Source organism: Tenrec ecaudatus, chromosome 8, assembly GCF_050624435.1.
Source record: "Tenrec ecaudatus isolate mTenEca1 chromosome 8, mTenEca1.hap1, whole genome shotgun sequence".
NCBI lineage: Eukaryota > Metazoa > Chordata > Mammalia > Afrosoricida > Tenrecidae > Tenrec > Tenrec ecaudatus.
This window is the reverse complement of record NC_134537.1, coordinates 150,302,934-150,326,900: the sequence shown is the minus strand read 5'-3', so window position 1 is coordinate 150,326,900 and position 23,967 is coordinate 150,302,934. Positions and strand designations below refer to the sequence as shown.

Here is a 23,967-nt window from a genome sequence, read left to right as displayed (position 1 = left end):
GGTTGTTTCTCATCTTTCTTCATGGGGCCAAAGGGAGCCTTTACCAATATGAAAATCAGAGCAAAACAAGTAATTCTCCATTCTAAAATTTCCGAATGATCTGGAGGAATGCTTGTATCAATAAGTCATAACTCTGGTTGTTAAGATCACACACTGAGACTCTGTAAACAGAGACTCTAACCTACAGAGTTCACGAAAGTACAAAACACAAATTCAGGTGCAAGGTTTTAAAAATAATACAAGTTTTAAACAGGTAATAAAAAATAGTGGCAAATTCATTAGAACATTTAATTTTAAACAGCATGTGACATCTCAGAATTAAATCTAATCATTTTTTGCCCTAAATCCTAATATAGACCTCCTGACAATTATTTTCTTTAGGGTTGAATTTTAGTCCAACATTCCATTAATTATTAAAGATTGCAGTTGGATTTCACAAACAGATTTTTATAAACTGAGCACAAGATGATAGACAACATGGGAGTCTGGTTTTGTCTTATTTCAAAAAATTCTGGGATTGAGTAGAAATATTCTGTGAAGGTATTTGTTTATTTGTACTAAAACTTATCTGCTCATTACATAGTTCAGTTAAGTTTACATCACTAGAAAAAGTTTTAAAAGTTATTTCTATATTGAACAAGGAAAGAGAAACCCCAAACCAGACTCTGTACCACTAAACTGATTCTAATTCTTGGTGACCTTATATAGGGATTCCAAGACTAGAAATCTTAAAAGAGCAGACAGCCTCATCTTTCTCTCTCAGTGAGGCTGATGGGTTTCAACCACTGATCTTGTGGTTAGCAACCCAATACTTAACCCATTATGGCACCAGGGATACCTAGTTGGTAAGTAGTAGGAATTAAAGCATGCCAAATTGGCCTCACTAACAGTAAGAGTCTAGGGTATTTAAAAATGCACTACTTTGTCCTGAAACATTGCTGGGCTAAATATTTGTTTTACCTTTGATCGCAAAACCCAGTTTACCTGTTTCTGTAGAGAACACATTTGAAATGAAGGGACTTGAAGAACATATACAGTTGCAGACATACCAGAATTAAAATTAGAACATAAAAATTTATAGGATTCTCCTTAACAACATTTAAAACTATCTAATTACACAAAGTGCATGAATGAGAGCTGGGAAAGTTCATAAAGTGTACTAAATTTGAACTACTCTTATCTCAAAAAATTAAACAGTGATATTTCCCTATTAAAGGAGAAGAAAAATTCTAATGTCACTAAATCCCTGTCTACAGAAAGAGACCTATCATCTGCCCCCCACTCAGACATAAAAGCATTTGAAATATTTGTATGTTTTGGTTCCTTGACATTTTCAGAACTTGCTACAATGAAAAATTCTGCGTGTAAGCTAAAGGATACAGAAAACCAGCTTCTATCTAGATAGGGCAGGATTTATTACCCACTATTTGGACTAGCAAACTTCCTCCATTTGCTTCCTTAAGATTTCTGCTGAAGCACAGACATTACATAATGGGTAAACCCACAAGGTCGAGTTCGGTTCAAGCTGGTGAGTCAAAGGTCATTGTCTGGATGACAGTCAAGTCTCAGAGAAGCAGGTTTGTAATGGAAAATACTCAAATGACCCAAAAGGGACTGACCACTGACAATAATCTCTAGCCTGGTTTTCTCTCTGTCGCCCCCCCCCCCCCCCGCCAAAACAAACTCCTCTTTTCACATAATACAATAATTATGCTACCATTTCAAACGGTTAGTATATATCTTGGCTACCTCCAGGCTATGAGCGCTGGAGGAGAACACTGATCGGTAAAGGGCTAGGGTACTATGTTATAAATATTGCTGTCTCTCAGCTGAGATCTTCTTTCATTTTGATATAGGAAGTGACATCATCTAGAAGGACATGACATCAGCTAGAAAGCCAGGTCATAGAGATTGCATAAAGGATGGCCAGGGCAAGCACCGGTAGCTATTGGGAGAATCATTGCAAGAGCAAATGGGAGTGGACAGTGGTGGTTCACAAGGGGTAAGTGAGAGAGGACTGGCTAGAATGAATGGATAAGACCAGCCTAGGGTCACCACTAGGAGACGGAATTAAGTGATCAAATAGAGCATTAACTAAGAACCCCCAAAGAAAGGCAATTCTCATCTCTTTACTCTTTTCCCCCATGATTCCATAACAAGGTGGGTGATGGGAACAAAAGGAGAGACGTTGAGGCAATGATTACTTGGATGGCAAAGAGTCAGATCTCGAATGGCCACTGGAAGATCAGAGAGAAAGACAAGCTGTTCTCCAAAGGCTTTTTGCAAGGTGATGGTTTGGAACAGAGCTAAAGCAATGTTAAGTGAGTCTTCAGTCTGGTTCAGAGCGTCTAGTTTGCACCTAGCCTAGCTGGTGGTTGTCTACGTCAGGAAGCACAGGATTCCTCAAGGAACAAGGCAGCTCAAAGGCTCTGGCTGCTTGGGGTCAGAGAGAGTCCACACTATCTTGTTCGCTCAGCTTCTTCTATCAGTGAGTCTTTTATTAGATTTGGGGTGTTTTCCGCCATTCTTATTTGAGTATTTTTTTCAGTCCTGTCTTCTCTTATTACTATTATTTGTCTGTCCTCTCATTCTAGGGCTCTGACAACACACATAATATTCTTTTCCCTACAGTTTTCTAATAGCTTGCAGGATTAAAAAAATTATTGGGGGCTTGTACAATTCTTATCACAATCCACACGTCCATCCATGTGTCGAGCACATTTGTACATTCTTTTGCCCTCATCATTCTCAAAACATTTTCTTTCTACTTGAGCCCCTGGAATCAGCTCATTTTTTCCCCTCGCTCCCCGCCTCCCTCATGAACCCTTGACAATTTATAAATATTATTTTGTCATGTCTTTACACTGTCCGACATCTCCCTTCACCCACTTTTCTGTTGTCTGTCCCCCAAGGAGGGGGTTATATGTAGATCCCTGTGATCAGTTCCCCCTTTCTACCTCACCTTCCCTTACCCTACCGGTGTTGCCACTCTCACCACTGGTCCTGAGGAGTTCATCTCTCCTGGATTCCCTGTTTTTCCAGTTCCTCACTGTACCAGTGTACGTCCTCTGGTCTAGCGGGTTTGTAAGGTAGAATTGGGATCATGATGGGGGGTGGGGTGGGGAGCATTAAAGAAGTAGAGGAAAGTTGTATGTTTCATTGTTGCTATACTGCACTCTGACTGGCCTGTCTTCTCCCCAAGACCCTTCTGTAAGGGGATGTCCAGTTGCCTACAGATGGGTCTTGGGTCCCCACTCCGCACTCCCCCTCCTTCACAATATAGATACGATTTTTTGTTCTGATGATGCCTGATACCTGATCCCTTTGGCACCTTGTGATCCCACAGGCTGGTGTGCTTCTTCCATGCGGTCTTTGTTGCTTCTCAGCTAGATGGCCGCTTGTTTACCTTCAAGCCTTTAAGACTCCAGATGCCATATCTTTTTATAGCCAGGCACCATTAGCTTTCTTCACTACATTTGCCTATGCACCCGCTTTGTCTTCAGCAATCGTGTCGGGAAGGTGAGCATCATGGAATGCCAATTTAATAGAACAAAGTGTTCTTGCATTGAGCTAGAGACCCAATGTCCATCCTGCAGTAGGATTATAACTCAATGTAAAGAAAATAAAAGCCTTACAACTGCACCAGTAAACACTACGATAGACGAGGAAAGACTGAAGTTGCCAAGGACTTCACTTGGACCTACCATCAATGCCCATGGAAGCAGTAATTAGGAAACCAAACGATGTGTTGCACTGGGAAAATCTGCTAACAAAGACCTTTTTAAAATGTTGAAGAGTAAAAATTCCACTTGGAGGAATATGGTGAGGACTCATATGCATTCAAAAGCTGGACAATGAATGAGGAAGACGGAGACAAATTGATGCTCCATCAGTTGTATTCCACGTTGATGAGGAATACTGAACATACCACAGGCTATCAGGAGAACACATCTGTCCTGGGAGAAGTAAAGCCAGAATGTTCATTAGAAGCTAGATGGCAAGGCTTGATTTCAAGTAGGGTGGACCTGTTATTAAAGGCAGCAGTCCCTGAAGAAGGATGTCATGGTTGGTATAGTCCAAGGTTGGCAAAAAAGATGAAGACTCTTAACAGGATGGACTGACACAGAGGCCGCAACAATTGATTGAAAAATAGGGAAATTTGTGAGGATAGCCCTCGTCCAGGCAACGTTTCATTTTGTTGCATGTAACGTTTTAATGCTATGAGTCAGAACAGACTCAATGGCACCCAACAAGTTCCTCTTCCCACCGACGGGCAATTTCTCTTTTATCCCAAAGCTCACTGCCTCCTACTTTGTTAGTGACCCCATGCACAGAGTGCTTTCCAAAACTTCACTTACTTTATTTTTTAGTTCTTAAATTTCCATTTGCTTTTTCTTGAAGTCTTCAACTGGTTTGTTAAGTCTTCCCACCCACTATTGATTCAAAATGTTTATGAAAGCTAGAGGCGTTTTCATCATGGCCGCATTAAAGTCTTTATCAGATAATTCTTACATCTCTGTCATGCTGGTGTTAGCACATATTTTTTTCCCCATCAAGTTGAGATTTTCTTAGTTCCTGGTATGACAAGTTGTTTTCAATAGAAAAACAATACATTTTGGGTATTATGATGTTATGGCACTCTGGATTTATTTCTGATACCATGCAGTAGGGAAAGGAGTAATGTTAACTCTTTTTGTGGTCAACCACTGAGAACCAGCCAGGGGAGGGGGCTGAACTGAGGGCACAGAGTAAGTCCGGGACAGAATCAAAACGAGACTTCAGGGTTCCTTTCTTCCAGTCAGTGCCATTTTTTACTTACCAGGTGATTTCTTTCTTATCTTCAATAAGGAAGGAAGGTGGCGAGTTGGACCAGATGGGCTTTAAGGGATAGGTTCAACCTCAACCATTGGATATTTTTATGGCTGTCCTCCTCCCACCACTATGCTAAGGCCTTCAGAAAGCACAGAGGCTGCAAAGAGCATGGCGCGGGGAAGCAGTCCACACATACAGAAGACAGAAGGAGCCTGTGTCAGTGGTGACTAATTCTTGTTACACATCTGAAATCATACCTCCAAATGGATCTGTCGCTGTACAACAGTGCAGGCGGAATTCAAATCTGTCTTTAAATTCACTTCTACATAATCTTAATGCATTCTTGGTACAGGTGAGCATGCAAAAATTTATTTAAGTGTCCTGTCTTTCTCATCAGCTAGGGCAAAAAGACAAAAGCAGCATCTTATGGTGAAAGAAATGTAGTATATGGCCAATCGCCTAGATTGGAGTATGCCTTTGGGAAAATCATACAACTTCTCTATAATGCAAACTGGGGATGCTAACAACCCAGCCCTCGCTCGTTGTTCTGAGGACCACAATAAAAGCTCAGACTTGCGCCTGGTTTATACAAAGCACGACCACACATCAGCTTCTGCAGCGAGTGTTACTGCTACCATTGGAGGCCTATTATAAATTAAATGCATTTATCACTTCATTTACTCACAAAAACAATCTTTTAAAGTGTGGGTTACGACTTTCCTCATTTTGTAGATTAAGAAATTACGATTATTCCACTGTGAACATCATTTATAAATATAGCACAAAGTAGCAGCATCTAAAAAGATAGATTTCATTTTTAAAATCACGCTGAAAGTCAAAGAGTAAAACAGCAAAAATATTCCTGCACATGACAGACAACCAGCAAACACCAAATCCACCACCTTGCAAGCTCATGCTGACTCACAGTAAAGGGTTTCTGAGACAGTAAGTTGAAGCGTCTCACTCATCCTTCTTCCGCCCCACAGGCTGTGTGACAAGCAGCCCCGCACTCAGCCAACAGCGTCACCAGTCCTCCTAACGAGCAGCACTCACCATCACCACAGCATATCATACATGTATGATGCCATTTATTATTTTCGTAATTTAAACTCCCCCAAAACATTTCAAAGAGGAAAACCGGAACACAACGGTTCACTCATTGGGGATACGGGGGCTGGTTTCCTTGGGCTGTCTTTCTGCACAGTTCTCCCTTTGACCTATCAGGACGCATCTCGGATTCCTCCAGGGAGGAAAGAGAAGACCAACAGGACTGTTTCTCAGCACCCTGAAGCGAGAGTGGTAAAATCAGTAGCAGTAGGCGAAATGAAAACTTGATGAGGATCTTCTGTTTGTTATGACAAACTCCACTCATTAGCTTTGCATTCTCATGGTTCCTAGCTCTAAACTTTTCCTGAGGGGAGAAACACTAACACATCATACCTTGATATTCATGTATTCTGTGATGTTCTTCTCAAAAATCTTTTTTTGATACAATTAAAAACATACATTTAAAAATATTCTTACCAAGGCAGAATGGCTCCAATGGACTTAAGGAAAAACACTCCTTCGGAATATTTTTCACTTTAAGGGTAATTTTGAGTAGGAAGGACTTGATGAACTCAGGTACTGGTTTCAAAATTGTGTAGCAAATCACATCGAGGACATATCGGAGCCAGCATAGTATCGGGGTAGCAAACTTGCCCCTGGGTGTCTCTGCCAATCGCTCGACTGTTGGAAAGAGCATCACGGATCGGATGACCTACAATAAAAGAAATATACTTTGATGAAAGGCTTTCTGAATGGGTCACAAGCCAAACCCAGTGACATCGAGTCAATTCTGACTTATAATGGTCCTAATATAGGGATTCAGAAACTATAAATATTTATGGGAGCAGACAACCTCAGTCCTTCCGAATACGTGGCCAGGCTTTAGAGTAAGACTGCAGGTCTGTAGACAGAGCACCTTCACCTCCTGTACTTGCAGCTCATCGACAACTTGGGTGTGAGGTAAGGATGACTGTGATTTCATGAGTGGTTGGGGCTAATTTTCAAGATAGGAGGGATCCGATTCAAGGTAACTCACAGTGACCAATGAGAACAGCTCACAACTCCTTTTGAAGGGCTTCTGAGAGTAAGAACTAACATATCACGTTTAGTCTAATGGTTATTTCAACTTGACCAGTCATCAACGAGAAGACAGTAACCACTGGCTGTAGAGTCGCTGATGACTCACAAATAGCCCATGTGGGTCAGAGTCGAACGGTGCTCCCACAGGTCCTTGCAAATGGTGGATTTGGGGGAATTAGAACACCAGGTCTTTCTTTGGACACAGCTCTTGGTGGGTTCAAACCTCTAACCTTCCAGTGAGCACCTAGGCATGCTAGCCCTTTGCACCATCAAGGCAGTTAACAATTCCAAATACATTTTGAACAGTGAGGATGTGCTGTTACTACAATTCAGGCCAGGGACAAGAGAAGCTGGAAATCTGTACTTACCAGGGCACATGTCTAAAAACAAAAATAGTATTTCTATGCAATTCATCAGAATATATACTTTACTAATATATCAGAAAAAGCACTAAGACCATTAAAGTCTGCCATTATTTAGCATATTACACATGAAATATTATACATGAAATATTACACATGAAAAAACTGTGGTGATCAGTGAGACAAATTTGGGTATAATCTCTAATAAAAGAGGACAGGAGACAGGCAGGCAGACAGACAAGACAAGACCGCAGATATTGAAGAAAACTGTGCCCTTAATGCAGGCTTGTAGCCGTCTACCCTGTGAGAAAAGCCATTCCTGTTCTTTCTTTCTTTCTTTTTTTACATTTTATTAGGGACTCATACAACTCTTACCACAATCCATACATATATATACATCAATTGTATAAAGCACATCCATACATTCCCTGCCCCAATCATTCTCAAAGCATTTGCTCTCCACTTAAGCCCTTTGCATCAGGTCCTCTTTTTTTTCCCCCTCCCTCCCCTCTCCCCCCCCCCCATGTGCCCTTGGTAATTTATACATCGTTATTTTGTCATATCTTGCCCTATCCGGAGTCTCCCCTCCCCCCCTTCTCTGCTGTCCCTTCCTGTTCTTTACAACCACCTACGGGTGGTTACTTCTGTTATCGCAGCACTTGATACCTAGGGCAGGGAGGTGTATGTTCAGTTTCAGTAGATAATGCCAACTAATGGTCCAAAGTAGTCCCAATTTCCACTCTGACCAGTACATGTTTAGTGTCTGTTATAACATAGCCTCCCTACACTTGAAACTGGGAAACTTACATTTGGGGCAACCTTGTATATAGTGGGAGCCCGTTGCTTTGTGTACACTGAAGTCAAATGAGGCTGATTCTACATCCTCTGAGTTGGCTCAGAGCTTATTCAAGACCTTGGGCATTTCTCTGTTAGATTGCCTTTCTTGGTTTTGCTGGTTTACTGGAGTTGTTCTGTTCTGGATACAGGTACCCGTCCGTCTTCTGTCATGCTGCAGTCTGCGGCCTGCCTGTGCATCCTTCGTTTTCATTATTCTTGTCTTCGGAAGAGGAGTTCTGAAGGTGGATGCAGTTGAATTAAGCCTTTTCTTTCATCATTGTTTTGTAAGTGTGTGCACGTAGTTTACGAACGTCCTCTCTAGAACAAATTCATGAAGATTATTTTTTCATTTGAAATGCCTCTTTGTAAATTAGACACTCACCTCTTGTCTGCCCTGCAAGGTGGATTTAAGTCTTCGGGCTGTGCTTAATTTCAGTTATGAGTCTCTTCTTTTGATTTCGGATATGACCGATTTGCTTTACTATTTCCCTTCTGTATTTACCTTCCTCCTTAGGGAGGAACCAAGTGCACTTTTGCTGGTAGACCCTGACTAGGCGTCTGTTGACTCAATTTTCCACCTTCTGCTGTTGCTGCTTCTTTTTCATCACACTCCGTTTCATCAAACACATACTGTCCAAATGTGGAGTTGATGGCGTTATCGGCTGTGATTTTGTTTTATGCCCTTTTCACTATTTCACTAAGAACAGGGCGTTGAGAGTGGAAACTGAAGCACTGTCTATATTCTAGACATGGCACCTTCTTGCTCATCCTTGGACGCATCTGTCAGCTCAGTGCTCTGCTATTTCTGCAGACTTTTCCTTTTCTCCTGACAATAGTTGAGATATTTTAGTGACTATTTCTCTCCTGGCCACAGAATACTTTGACTTCCGTTGTTTCTCCTTTGCCACATGCGAGAATGCATTGTCTCCTGTTTCGTGCTGCTGATCACGTAACGCCACTTGGGGGGAGCAGGAAGCCACATCCCTTCAGTGATTGTTTTGTTTTTTAACTGCTGCATTGGCAACCTTGGTCTGTAGATGAAGTCAGGATTTCAGCCAGAATGCAGAAGGCAGAGTCTGGCACGAGAACCTTCTTAGGGGCAAAGCAGAGGGGAGGCTGGATGGGCTGTACGCACGTATGAGGAATTCACAGCTTTCTGTGGTGCAGATGTTTGTGGGTCCCAGAATGTCAAGACGATCTAGACTCTTCAAACAGAAGGGAGCTTCCTCATGGCCAAGAATGTGTAAAAAGGTTATATTTGAAGATCCCTTCAAGGTTAAGGAACCTCTGTGAAGTATGCAGGACCAGAAAGACAATAAGAGAATCATCCTCACGGATGACATTCGAAGAGCAAACTCTAATCCTATCTGGTCTTCAGGCTTTTTCCTTTCCCCCTTCTAGCACACCACAGGTTACAGCATGCCTGCTTCAGTGGTAGTAGGGATGAGGTGGGGACACAGGGCAAGCAGAGGCAACGGAACAGGCAACTCAACTTTAGGAAGCACGAGCAATGAACTTAAGAGTTTTCTGGTGTTTCCAGTTCTGTGAACAGAAGTCTCCTCACCCTCAGCAAGTGATGCACAATGCACAAAATCCTACTTCATTTTTGCCTGTTTGTCCAATCACGTTTTGCAGAGCTTTTACCAAAGGCTCAAAGTCAAACGCGACGGATGTTTCTCTTAATCACACGAAATAAGGCCTTTGAATTCACAAAAATCAAGAAGGCTGAGAACACTAAAGGTTAAAAAAGATGTGAGTAAACAAGGAAGGACTCTTAAACAACACTGCATGTGGTAAGTATTAGACTTTCCTCTTCTGCTTCTGAAAGCAAAGTCATCTTCCTGGAGACCTGGGGCTCACCAAGTACATTTATACATTTATTATCCTGGCCGAGATCCACTGCCTACTTTCCTCTGCTGCTTTGTAATACTGTGGCGCTGGAAGTTATGCTGCAGGACTTCAAACCCGAGCCAGGTTACCCATGTTGAAGATGTTTCAGCAGAGCTTCCAGAACAAGGGCAGCATGGTGGGAAATGGAATACATGAAGTATGAAGCAGGAAAACTGGAAGTCATTTAAATAAACTGGGAAGCTTCAAGATCAATATCCTAGGCAACAAGGAGCTGAAATGGAGTGGTACTGGCCATTAGGAACCAGACAATCATATATGGCTTACTCTGATGGGATTAACAGATTCAAGAGAAATGGTGTCACCAAAGAACTTTTCAAGGTCTATCCTAAAGTAAAAAACTGTGATAGAATACTATCTATATACATATAAGGATGATCAGTTAATACAATTATTATTCACAGAAGACAGTGATAAAGAACTTGTGCAATAAAAATGCATTAATAATTATTGGCAATTGGAAGGAGACAATGAGAAAGAAAGAGTAATAACTGGTTGGAAAACACTTCCTCAGTGAAAGAAACAAAGCTGGGGATAGCACTGTCGAATTTTGAAAGACCAATGACTTCTTCATTACGAGGACTTTTTACAATAGAGACGTCAACAGCTGGAATATACAGGAATCAAGCTGATTAGATGTGTGGGAAGAAACTGGAGAAATTCAGTGCCATCAGGCAAAGCCAAGCCTGGGGCTGACTAGGGAACAGATCACCAGTGCTCACATGTAAGCTCTCGTGCAAACTGAAGAAAAGCAAGGTCAAGGGTCGAAATATGACTTTGAGCACATCACACCTGAATTTAGAGTCTGTCTCAAGAACAGAAAGGACACAATAAATACTAATGACCACAGACCAGAAAAGTTGTGGTATGACATTAAAAATATTATGTGAAGAAAGCAAAACTTAATGTCACTGAGTAGATTCTCACGCAGCAATCCTATAAGACAGAGTAGAACTGCCCCTTTGGGTTTCTGATGCTGTAAGAAGCAGAAAGCCTCCTTTTTTCTCCTTTGGAGAAGCTAATGGGTTTGAACTGCTGACTCTGTGGAAGAACTCATTCATCTATGCCAGGAAATTTCGAAGACAGCTACCTGGTCAACTGACTGGAAGAGATCTATATTTGTCCTTATTCCAAAGAAGGAGAAGTACACTATTATTAGTCAGATAAAGGTTAGGGATCTCTGTGAAAGAAACAGACCAATTGTTTATGCAAGTTCAAGTTGAAGCTGAAGAATATTAAAACAAGTTCAGAAAGAGACAAAATGCAACCTGGACACATCTCACCGGATTAAATGGTTAAAGACCATTTCAAGAATAGTTTTGAACATTATTGAAGACTGGACAACTTGTGGGATGACATCAAAAATATCACATATGAAGAAAGCATATATAGTTTCTTATTAAAAAGACAAGAAATAAAACACCAAAATGGAGGCCAGAAGAGACTATGTAACTAGAATGCAGAACAGTTAAAGGAAAAGGAAGAAATAAAGTTAAGGGAGCTGAACATAAGATTTCAGAGGCCAGCCTGAATAAAGCATTCTAATGAAGTGTGAAAAGGCTTAACGTCGGGAACAAAAAGGAAAGAGCAAGCTTGGTTTTTCTCAGGCTGAAGGATGGATGAAAAACATTTAAACCTCAACGGCAACACTCGATATTGTAAATTTCAATATTGAATCATACAGAAAACTTCAAAAGAACACCACAGAGACTTGGTAGGTATTCTGCCACGACAAGAGCTATCAAGTAAGGTCAAGAGCCAGTGGTACTAGAGAAGTCGGAGCTGCACTAAAGCCACTGGTGAAAAACCAGGCTGCTGGAATTGAAGGAATACCAGTGAAGATTTTTCAACCAACAGATGCAATGGCTGGAAGTGTTTGATCATCATCTCTACCAAGACATCTGGAAGATACCTGCCTGCCTGGCCAACTCAACGGATAGGTGGAGCTCCATCTGTGTGCCCATTCCACAGAGAAGTGATTCGTCTGACTAGAGAAATTATTAACTAGTATCATTACTATGACACATGAGTAAAAATTTCCTGAAGATAATTAGAAATCAGCTGTAACAGGGCATTGCCAGGAATTGTCAGAAATTCAAGAGAACATGGAAGGAAGAACATCAATGCTGACATCAGAGTTTGGGTGAAAGCAGAGATTACGAGAAAGACGTTTGTTTACCTGTGATGTACAGATGATGTAAAGGCCTCAGACTACATGGTTCATATGAAATTATGGCTAACGTCGTGAAGAGTGGGAATTCCACAACACTCGATTTTATTCATACTAACCTTTACACGGACTAAGCGGTCGTTGTTCAAATATAACAAGGCGGCAAATCAAGTAGAATAAGGATACTGAGCGCTTTAACAGCAGGAAAGATGCGTGTCAAGGTTTTGCCTTTCCCCATACTTGTTCAATCTGTATACTGAGCAAATAATCCAAGAAGCTGGACCATGGGAAGAAGACTAGGTCACCGGGCTAGAAGGACGCTCATTAAGTTCCCGTGATATGAAAATGCCATAACTTTGCTTGCTGAAATCAACATCAAAGACACACAACTGGAACAATAAGCAACACTGTGATCGATGCGGGAACAAGTGAAAGAGTTCAGGACTTCATTTTACTTGGATCCACAGCCGATGCCCATGGAAGCAGCAGGCAAGACATCAAATCACATATCACATTGGGCAAGTCAGCTGCAAAAGGTTTCTTTGAAGTGTTCAAAAGCCAAGATGCTACCTTGAGGAGTAACCTGTCTGATTTAACCTGTGGTGCTTCCAATTTGACTTCTTTCCTCATGTTGCACAATGCCTCATATGCATGGGAATGTCGGAGAGTGAATAAGGAAGACCAAAGATGAACGGATAGATTTGCATTATGGTGTTGAGGAATATTGAATATACCAAGCATGACCAGAAATCTTGAGGGGGAAAAACACATTTAGGCAAAATGCTCCTTAGAAGGGCTGATGGGGAGACTTTATCTTATTCACTTTGGGACCAGTAAGTGAGTAGAGAGGGACCAGTTCCTGGAGAAAGACTTCATGCAGAAGGAGAGGAAGACCTTCAGCAAGACGACTGGCACAGTGGCTGCAAGGATGGGCTCAAACGGAGCAGCCATTGTGGGGAGGGGCAGCGCCGGGAGCATCTGATACTGTTGACACGGTATTGTTACTTGGGGGGAGGGGGCGGCGTAGCGGCACCTAACAACAAACAACGGGACTGTTAGGTAGTCTGAACACCAGGGCAGTAAAGACAAATTAGGTTTTACTGCACTCTTCAAGAATGCAGAAAAGTATACGGAAGATATGTTTAAAGTATTTAAATGGCAAGGTTCTAAGTAAATGTGCTTTTCCTCCTTGGCCCATCTACAGTTAAGAAGAATAATTAACTAGCAAAAATAATAGGTTTTCCAGTTAGGTCTTTCTGGTCCCTCTTCACTCATTTTAACTTCAAGTTTACTCATTTCAAACAAGGAAGCTTGCTTGTGCTTATTAATGTGTCCGAAAAGATTTGGGGAATAGAAAAGGTTAATATAGCTACTGTCAACCTAAAAAGCATACCGCACAGATTCCATACTTGTTACGTAACCCACAGTACACAAGGAACCTCAGACTGATCAAATCAGCTGGCAGAAACAGGAAACAATCCATTATTTTTATAAATGATCCGTTACTGTGACCCATGTTAAACAAAGTTGCATGCAAAGGAAACTCTAAAAATACATGAGCAACCACATAGTTACATTTAGTTGATCTATATCAATAACAAATTTAGAATTAAAGTGCACTCTGAAATCATGGGAATGGACCGAAAAAATAAGGAAGTGCTCTGAACGCATCGCTGCCTCGTAAAAATATAAGGAAACCAAAGACAGTTTTTCACAACTAACACTTGGTTGATGGGACTGCTTTGTTCCTCTGGCCTTCACAGTGGAATAGCTGTCGCTGTGAAGGAAACGTACAAGTTCCCCAGATCTCACCGTGGTGACGGCATACAGAACACGCGTCCAAACAGGACAGCGCGGGTCACAGCACCGATGCCTTGTCTTTCACGTAGAAATCTACTGGTAACACACACACACACACACACACACACGTCAAGAAAGTAGACCCAATTTTATTAACACAGCTGTGCAGAAAACGCTTCCAAATCTGTGTACATGATCCACCGTTTTCTTATGTGACTGTCTCATTAAAGAAAGAACGTCCAGGCCGGCCACGTCATTGATTCCCCAGAAACATTTCACAGAACTCACACTCCCATTCGAAGTCTACCAGGGGCCACTGTTGATGAGGAAGCAGGGCGGTGTTCTCTTGTTTTGATAACTGAAGCAGTTAACATTTTTATTTATATGTTCTTTTCATTACAACCTTACATTTAAAAAAATCATTTTATCGGGGGCTCATGCAACCCTTATCACAATCCATGCATATACATCAATTGGGTAAAGGACATTTGTACATTTGTTACCCTCATCAGTCTCAAGCCATTTGCTCTTCATGGAAGCCCCTGGTATCAGCTCCTCACCCCCCCCCCCCTTCTCACTGGCCCTTCCCTCATGAACCCTTGATAATTCATAAATTATTATTTTGTCATATCTTATACTGTCCGACGTCTCCCTTCACCCACTTTTCTGTTGTCCTTCCCCTACGGAGGAGGTTATATATAGATCCTTGTAGTTGTTTCCCCCTTTCCACCCTCCTGGTATCGCCACTCTCAGCACTGGTCCTGAAGGGATCATCCGCCATGGATTCCTTGTGTTTCCAGTTCCTATCTGTCCCAGTGTACATCCTCTGGCTTAGCCAGATTTGTAAGGTAGAATTGGGATCATGGCAGTGGAGGGGGAGGGAGCATTTAGGAACTAGAGGAAAGGTGTATGTTTCATCATAGTTACACTGCACCCTGACTGGCTTGTCTCCTCCCCGTGACCCTTCCGTAAGGGGATGTCCAGTTGCCTAAAGATGGGCTTTGGGCCTCCACTCTGCACTCCCCCTCATTCACAATGATATCATTTTTGTTCTTTGATGCCTGATACCTGATCCCATTTGGCACCTCGTGATCACACAGGCTGATGTGCTTCTTCCATGCGGGCTTTTTTGCTTCTCAGCTAGATGGCTGATTCTTTACCTTCAAGCCTTTAATACTCCAGATGCTATATCTTTTGATAGCCGGGAACCATCAGCTTTCTTCACCACACTGGGCTGTGTTTTCTTGAGAGCACAGTAGGACTGTTTATGATAGATACATTTTGGGGTTTGGAGACAGTATTTTGATATTTCCCCCCCTAAATTCACTGCTATTATTAATCATTTTCTAGAAAGGAAGTTAAGCAATTTAGCATGTAGACTCTAAGGTGAGAGATAAGATGTTCTTTCTGGTTTATGGGAAATGTTTTCTTAGGTGCTTTTAAAAAAATGGCAAAACCTAAAAATTAACATCACTATCCAGATACCTTGCTATTTATAGGTGCAATCATTTTTTCTGGATAGAGCAATGACATCTATATGTTATGTCACAAAATAAAGTCATGAAAATTACTTTTTAAAAAAATGTTTATACCACCTTGCAAAGAGTCTCAGCAGGGCTATTTTCCGTATTGATTTACAACTGGAGCCTACCTGCTACAATATGACAGGCTGATTCCTAACTGCCCAGGCGGAAACAAGGAAATTAGGCACATGATTTATCTTTTTCTCTCTCTGCCAACATTGTTAGTTTTGCCAACACAGTTTAGTGAAGGTGCCGTATAAACCAGATTGCCTTCAAAGAGAATGTTGCTAGCTCTCGTCAAAGTAAAGATCTAGAAAAAAGCCTGGGTTAGTTTAGCTGTTCCCAGTAGAAGACCAAGTTTCCCTCCTTTCGGATCCAACTGGAAAGGCAGTCAGTCTACTTAGCTTATTGAATCATAAGTGTGCAGAGTTCGTGAACTGAAGATGCCATCTACAAGTTGTCATAACATTTTGATGATCAAGAGTTTTCTTTTTGAGTTCAGATAGTCCGATTTGTCTATATTTTAATTACCTGGATAGCAACAAAAGGCCGTTGCTTGCATTTTGTGTGTATGTCAGAGTTGCCATGACAAGGAATGGCTGCACATTTGGCAGAGATCTTCGTGTAAGGCAGGAGCACATGTAAGCCTTTGAGACATGCTTTAACATCTTCGGCTGGCCCATCCTACTCAGGCTCTGAGCATCTTGTAGCAGTTTTCAATTCATTTGTTTTCAAGGCAACAGGCTCTTCTCAGTCTGGGACCTCTTGCAGTTTACATTCTTTTGGGTCTTTCTGATTCAGAATGAACTAATTCAGAAAACACTGATGCCAGGAGGGGAAGGGGAAGGTGGGGGGAGAAAGGGGGAGTCAATTACATGGATTGACAAAGAACCCCTCCCTCGGGGGTGATCAACAGAGAAGCGGGTGAAGGGAGACAGTGGTAGGTGCAAGACATGAAAAAAAAAATCTAAATTATCGAGGGTTCATGAGGAAGGAAGGGAAAAATGAGCTGATACCAAGGGCTCAGGTAGAAAGAAAATGTTTTGAAAATGATGACAACATATGTACAAATGTGCTTGACACAATGGATGTATGTGTGAATTGTGATATGGGCCATAAGAGCCCCCAATAAAATGATTTAAAAACAGAAGAGCTGTAAGATCCCCCAATCAAATGATTTTTAAAAAAGATGACAGAAAGAGAACACTGATGCTCACAGGCCCAATGCAGGTTAGTTAGCTCCTGTGCAGAAAGTGCCATGCAGAATTGAACAGTGCTTTCCAGGAGCCTCAACAGCCAGTGAATGGTGACAAGAGCAACCAGTCACATGCTGAGAGCTCCGTAGTTCTTTCAGACGAAATGGCCTTTTGGTAATAGTAGCTCCTCCATGGTCCCCCAAGGACAAAGTTACACAGATTCTGAAAGGACAGCTTTGCTGACCATGCTCATCACCCTGGGGATCCGCATAGGCTGGGAAGAAAAACCACCAATGACAACCCCTAGTGGTTTGGAACAGCGCTGGGTTGTTCCGAATGAGAGATCTCAGTATTTAAACATTCGGGTCCTGGATGTCATTCATTAGGTCTACTGGTTCATTAATTTTCACTTGTTCACATTTATCAAAGATATCCTGGGCACTTAACAACGTGCCCGTTGCTTTGCTGAATGCAGACGACGCATGGCCAAATAGGACAGACGTAACTCTTGCTCTCCCAGAATGTGACGTTTAGTGGGAGAGATAATGGGGAACAAACATTTCCATGACACGGGAAGGAAAGTGCACAACAGAACAGAAATGGACACAAGAACCTCTTGTTCAACATGGCTGCGGAACCTTTGACAAAGGCGTTGGAAAGAGATGTGGACAAATATTCAGCGACTACAAGCCGAGGGCAAAATTCTGAAGGCAGGTCACAGGGTTACTCAGAGGAAATTAGTAAAACAAGGATTCTTTCCGATTTAATGCTTTAAATATGTACACTTCCGATCAATATGCTAAACTGGCATTTGTATACCTCTACTCAGATGAGCTAAGATGTTTCACCTCCCACTGACTTCAGACTCGACACGTCCGTTTCACAAAGGTAGGGTCCCTCTGGTGGCACCACAAGTCTAGGCTTACAACAGCCCAAGGTAACTGCTAAGTCCTCCTACTGCCTGGCTCAGTCTCCCGGGTGTCAGCTTCTACACCCAGAGTAGAGCTCTGAGAGGCCACAGCTTCTCCTGAGAAGGTTCTGTGCCATCTATGGTAAGCATTGCCAATAGCTTATCGTTGCCACAGCTCAGAAAGACTGGGAATACAGATAAAGTTAGTTAACCATTTATCTGGTTTAGTGAAAATGCTCCCTTGTATCTGTCTTATCAACCATTTAAAATTTAGTAGACAACTCACCATAGTCATCCATCTAAAGGGCCCTCAGCAGTTGTTCAGCAAACACAGGTAACATTTCCAATGGATGAAATGAACAAATGCTTTTCAATCGCACACAGCAAAAGCCTGCAATAAAAGCGCGCATGCACGCGTGCACGCGCACACACGGGTAATGGTGGTAAAGGTTGGTAATGGAAAATGGTGATAACTTACCATGAAAATGGACAGTGGCACTGAATCGCACATGTGAAAGATGCTAAAATGGCAAATGTTTTGTTACGAGGTAATTACTACAGTAGTATGTTATATATATAATTCAAAGCTTGGTTCTAAATTTAATAAAGTAATTATCAGGAGCTACATTTTAGAATGCACATTTGCCACCATTACCTCAAAGCACATTCATTTTGAAATAATTCCATCACATATTCAAACACTTCACATGCATGTGGAAAAGCTGGACAACGAATCCGGGAGGCCAGAGAAGAACGGAAACGTTGGCTTTCTGGCTGGGATGAAGGACAGTGGAGGTTCCGTGGACTGCCAGAAGAACAAACGCGTCTGGCTTGGAGGAAGGGCCGCCACATGCTTCTTGGAAGTGAGGACGAGGAGACTTCGTCTCACCGACTTTGGACATGGTATCAGGAGAGACCAGTCCCTGGGAAAGGCTACCCTGCTTGCTAAAATAGAGGGTCAGCAAAACAGGAGGAAGACAGCCTCACCGAGACACATTGACACAGTGGCTGCTGCAATGAGCTCAACAGTGACAGTAGGGAGGCTGGCACAGCGCTGGGCTGGACACAGGATCGCTCTGACTTGGAACTGGCTCGACAGCACCCAAAATCAACAGCAGCAACAGTCTCAATGACAGTTCACCTGCTTTTTTTTTTTTTTTAAGGAAAAGCCTATCTTTACTTTCGATGTTGTACAGCCTTTCTGCAAAAGTTCCCTGGGATATATTTTACACGTGTGCAATGACTGGCTGCACGAGAGACGCCCAATCTGTTTGGGAACATGCCTGTGAGCACTCCTAGTTAGCTTTCCTACAAATAACTCCAAAGTAAGTGGTCTCAGGGTTTTTTTTTAACTGGGAGGTAAAAACTTTTCACTCTGAAAAATTACCTCCAAATAATAAGATGATCATGAAACAGAAACTTAACTCCCCATCTTCAAAAATCTAAGAAAAAACTTAAACAGCAAACACAATGTAGTCTTCTACAAAGAGAGCTGATACTCTTAAAAACCTCTCCGAGGGAAAATGCAATCATCCCTCATTCAGCAGGGTGCTGCATGTTTTCTCCAGCCCTCTGTTTGATAAACACGTATATACTCTCCAAAATAACACATCCCACCAGAACAGGCAAAATTACTCCCTTGGTTAACCGTCTTCATGACTGGAAGGAGAGTTTCATATGAGTGCCTGGAAGCTTATGGACAACACCTTGCCATCTAGGATGTTACTCTGCTACTATTAATAGGATCTCTAGCTGTACTATAGTCAAATAGCTTCATAATTTTCCAAATACAAGCCTGACCATGGCCTATCATACTCACACTTGGGGTCCTTAGCAGAAGTTGATTACACTGGCAGCTAATCTAGCTATGGTAAAGGCAGAAGCCTACATAGCCACAAGTCCAGCCAACATCAAGAAAGCTTCAAAACTGTGAATATAATGTACAATCCGAAATATGAATGAGAAGCCGCCGATGTCTGAGTAAAGCCCTTACCATGAAAGACAGAGAGAAAAACAAAACAAAACTCTGATAAAAAGTCAGTGAAAGATCAGACGAAATAATTGGCCTAGAAATATAAGAAATACTATTTCAAAATAAAGAATGCGATATATAAGAACATTCAGTACACCGGATCACTCATCAAGCCAACGCCAACTCCTAGTGACTTTGTAGGACAGAGTGGACCTCCCTTGTGGATTTCCGAGTCTGTAACTCTTTATGTGAGTACAAAGTCCCACCTTTCTCCCTTGGAGCAGCTGGTGGGTGCGAACTGCTGACCTAGTAATTACCAGCCCAACACATAACCCACCGTGAAGGAGTCGTGGTCCCCACACAGGGGCCAATAGTAACATCAGGATAAACACAGAAAATATAGAAGTTGTCAGTGACTTTATTTGACTGAGATACATCATTAACACCTATATAACATAAAATGACATATTGCATTGCAAGAATCTGCTGCGAATGATCTCCTGCAAGTGTTTAAAAGAAAAGACAAATGCCATTATGAGGACTAAGGAGCTCCTAACTCAAACCATGGCAGTTTGAATCTCCTCATCTGCATGCCAAAGCTGGTCAAGGACTAGGGAAGGCTGAAGGCGCTCTGATAGCTGTGAATTTTGCGGTGTTGGCCGAGAACACACCGTGGACCGCCCAATGAATAGATCTGTTTTAGAAGAATGATAGTCAGAACGTTTCTTAGAAGGGGCGATGTGATCAGGGAGGGTCAAGCCCTAAAGAAGGACATCGGGCTCGGTATAGTAGAGTCAGAGAAAAAGAGGAAGGCTCTCCACAAGAAGGCCTGACCTGGTGACTGGAACACGGGGATCCAATGAGCGATGACTGTGAGGGTGGTGGTCTCAGTTGGAGCCACTCACCAGCATGTAACAATAACGGGTCTTTCTAAATTTCATCATTTCTATCGAGCAGGCTAAACTTTTACCACTAGGCAACTCCTTTTGCCCAGTCCTAACATGGGCCTCAGCCCCCCCGCTCCCCCCTTTCTCTCACACCTCATTGCCATCAATTTGGAAATTCTGCTGCCCTCCCCTTGAACACATCCAGACTATGACTCTTTCTTCCTCTTTCACTTATTCATCTCTTTGGCATAATCCACAAGCAGTATCTTTTCTCACCTGGATTACTGGAAGAGCCTGTGACTAGACTCCTTGCTTCCACTCTTGTTCCCTTCTAGTCCATTGCACAGCCGCCAGAGCATTCCCTTTAAAAACCAAGGCAATTCATGTAGCTCTTCTGCTTATTCAAATTAAAAGCCAAGTCTCCTTCATGACTTGCAGGCAACACATCAGCCACATGGGTCTTCTTGCTGTGTTTCTGTACACAGTGGTCAGACTTCTGGTCCTAAAGCCTTTGTATTAACGAGTTCTGATGCCTGTAGTCTCTGCTTCCTAGAGGCCAACACAGCAATCTCCTTCACCTTCCGTAAGTGCTTGCTCCAGTGTTATTTCTCTGTGTGGCCCAATATTACCTTAATTGCAACACAAAACATGAGCCAGATTTAAGGGGCTCCCACTGACCAAGTCTAGAACAGTCTTACCAAAAATAATTAAGGACAGCAATGAATCACAAGTCTGTAAAAGAGGGGAAATTCATCCAGCATACTAATGATCTGTCAATAAAAGAGAGAGAGCTGAAGTGAGAGGGGCTGCTTACCGTGCACTGAGTGTCTGCTGGCAGATGTGGGAGGAGCCACAGAGCTGGACAGTCACTCTGTGACCATCGTGGTAAGGATGGGATCTGACAGAGAGCAGCAGATGGTGAATCGCGCAGATATGTTTGATGAAGGGTAGAATATTGGCCTCATCTTAATAGTCTCTTACCACAGACTTCTTATTAATTGCCAGGGGAAATACCAATCATACAGTAAGGGCAATCTTTTGATCGGCAATTACATTTAAAATTTTCATCACCAATGGGCAGCAACTGGATGTCCGTGTGCCCACAGACAGGACACCCTGAGAAGGACATGACCTCATCAGAACAGTATTCTAGCTGAGAATGTAGAGCCTTACTCCAGTCAGGAAGAAACATGAGACAAACACACGATTAGGGATTTTCTTTTTTTAAGAAAACAAACCAAATTCTTTAAAAAATGTCAACATTATGAAAAGACCCAAGGAAGTAAGTGGATAGAAAATGGTAGAAATGTTCTAGATTAGAGGAGAAAAAAGGAGATGTGCATTTAAATCCAATGTTTGATCCCAGACCAGATCCTTTCCTGGAAAGGGAAAATGCTGCAAAAGACATCATTGGTCCAAATGACAATACTGGAAGACGGAAGAGAGACTTGATGAAAGGATTACACCAAAGTAAACTTACTGAAGTTGGTATCGCACTGTCATTAAATCAGCGGCTATCCCTATTCTCAATAATAGATAGCTCGGGATACATAAAGGACTATGCATGTTTGACTCACTTTCAAATGGTTCAGAAGAAATATTCATGCAGATAGAAAGGAGAGCAGTGAGGTCAAGTTTGAGTGATGTGCAGCTCTAGGCATGGGGCACAGGAGTATTCTCTGTACTTTTTCTATTCCTTTACTAATTTCCTTTAAATTTCAGGTAACTTCCTAATAAAAGGCCCGAAAATGAATTACAGTGCACCACTGCCCTCTATGCCCCAGCCCTGGCATTTCCAAGACTCTTCAGATGGCTGTAGTCTTCTATAAAAGTAGTGCTACCTTTCAGTAGACGAATTCACTTACACTTTTATTTATTGCCATCTCCCCTTAATAGACGATTTCTTTCTGTGTCCCTCAAGCCCCCCACCAACACACATACACAGATGAGTTCAAGGCCATGAGAATCCTGTACTCTGCACCACACAAAGTAGACAGTGAATGACGGTGTAGGAGGGGAACAGCTAGTCTCCCAAGATGCCTGCTTGCCTTTTCTAGGAACATTGGGCACCTTCTCTTTCCCAATCCCAACGTGGACAGGTCTATTCTGCAACACTGAAGGAACGAGATCCCTAACTGCGTACCGCTGACGCAGAGGAAGGCAGGGGGCAAGGGCTGTGATAAACTGGAACTGAGGAAAAAGTCAAATCACTAACGGTGAAGTCACTTCCTCTGCAGACATCAGCCCTTTGTGCTGTTCGGGTTTCTGAGGCAGGAGACAGCAAGACTTTTTTCTTCTGGAAAAACCGAGTCTTACTGAGGAAAGACACAAACAGTAACTTCTGGAAAGATGGAAAAAAAAAGAAAAAACCCTCCAGATCACTGCCCTGTCCTAAAGCATGGCCCACCAACTAACAAGCTGCACTTCAACCAAAACCCAGCCTGGCTTCTATTCCCTCGCGTTTTTGGCGCCTCATTCTCAAATATCCAGAGATAAGAAAGGGAAATCAGCGAGTGGGGAAACAAGCTTTAACCAGATCAGGAAAACCAGGAAAATCGAACATGAACACCAGGGGCTTGGCCTCTGCAAGTCCGCATTCCACGGCGAGGGAGACTCTCAAAATCAAAGGGTGCTACAGCGAGGAAACAAAATCCACCGCTTAGGAATTATTTGCATGGAAGCGGCAATCAAATTAGACGAACCGCAAGACAGAATTAAGGAAATCACCCATATTTCCCACTGTGTAGAAGAACCCAAAACAGGAGAAGAATGTTGGAAAAGGAAATAAACCAAGAGGATAATTTCTGGAGTTGTGAATAATGAGCACATCAAGGAAGTTGGGGGGGAATACAAGACAAGTTCTCAGTGCGGAAGGATGTCAGTTTCCAGATGGTAATGGATGCATTTCTAGTGGACATGATCATAGAATACATGTCCTAGTTTTGGTGATAGAGCAAATATTCTGAACCTGTTCAGAGAAAGCAGTAGGTTGCACAAGGAATCGACACATCAAGAGGAGCTTGGGCTTCTCACTGGAAGGCTCGAAGAACCACGGCGTTGCAATAGTGGTTACCAGTGGTGATGGGGACAGCAGACTGACTTCTTGCAGAACAATCTTCCTGCCAGCACCAATTAGAAAATCTGTGTGTGTGGAGGTGTGTGTTAATGTGTGTGTGTGTGTGTGTATATATATATATATAAATCCTTTTGAAAGCATCAGAAGCAGTGGAGATTTCAAGTGCCAAAATCCTGGAAGGAGAAAGGAATCTCAGAAAGGTATTCTGAAGTAGTTTTTCTTTATGATTTGCTGATTTGAGAGTGGTAGTGACGAGGCCACGAACCCGCACAGAGAGTGCAGGGCTCAACGGTAAAAGCTGGAAGCTAGTGGCCACTGAAGAAAAGGTGGCCAGGGCTTTCACTGGGACACATCTTAGAAGTAGTGATGAATTGGAAATAGCCTTCA

At 42.4% G+C, this 23,967-nt stretch overlaps 1 protein-coding gene across 2 annotated transcripts in view; it reads right to left on the bottom strand.

The window, feature by feature from the left end:
- The window catches only part of LDAH (lipid droplet associated hydrolase), a 124,227-nt gene that overhangs the window by 34,301 nt on the left and 65,959 nt on the right, over positions 1-23,967 (bottom strand). For both annotated transcript variants that reach the window (XM_075557060.1, XM_075557061.1), the window contains exon 5: positions 6,337-6,571. In XM_075557060.1, coding sequence (XP_075413175.1) covers positions 6,337-6,571 — 235 coding nt within the window. The remainder of the gene's footprint in view (positions 1-6,336; positions 6,572-23,967) is intronic.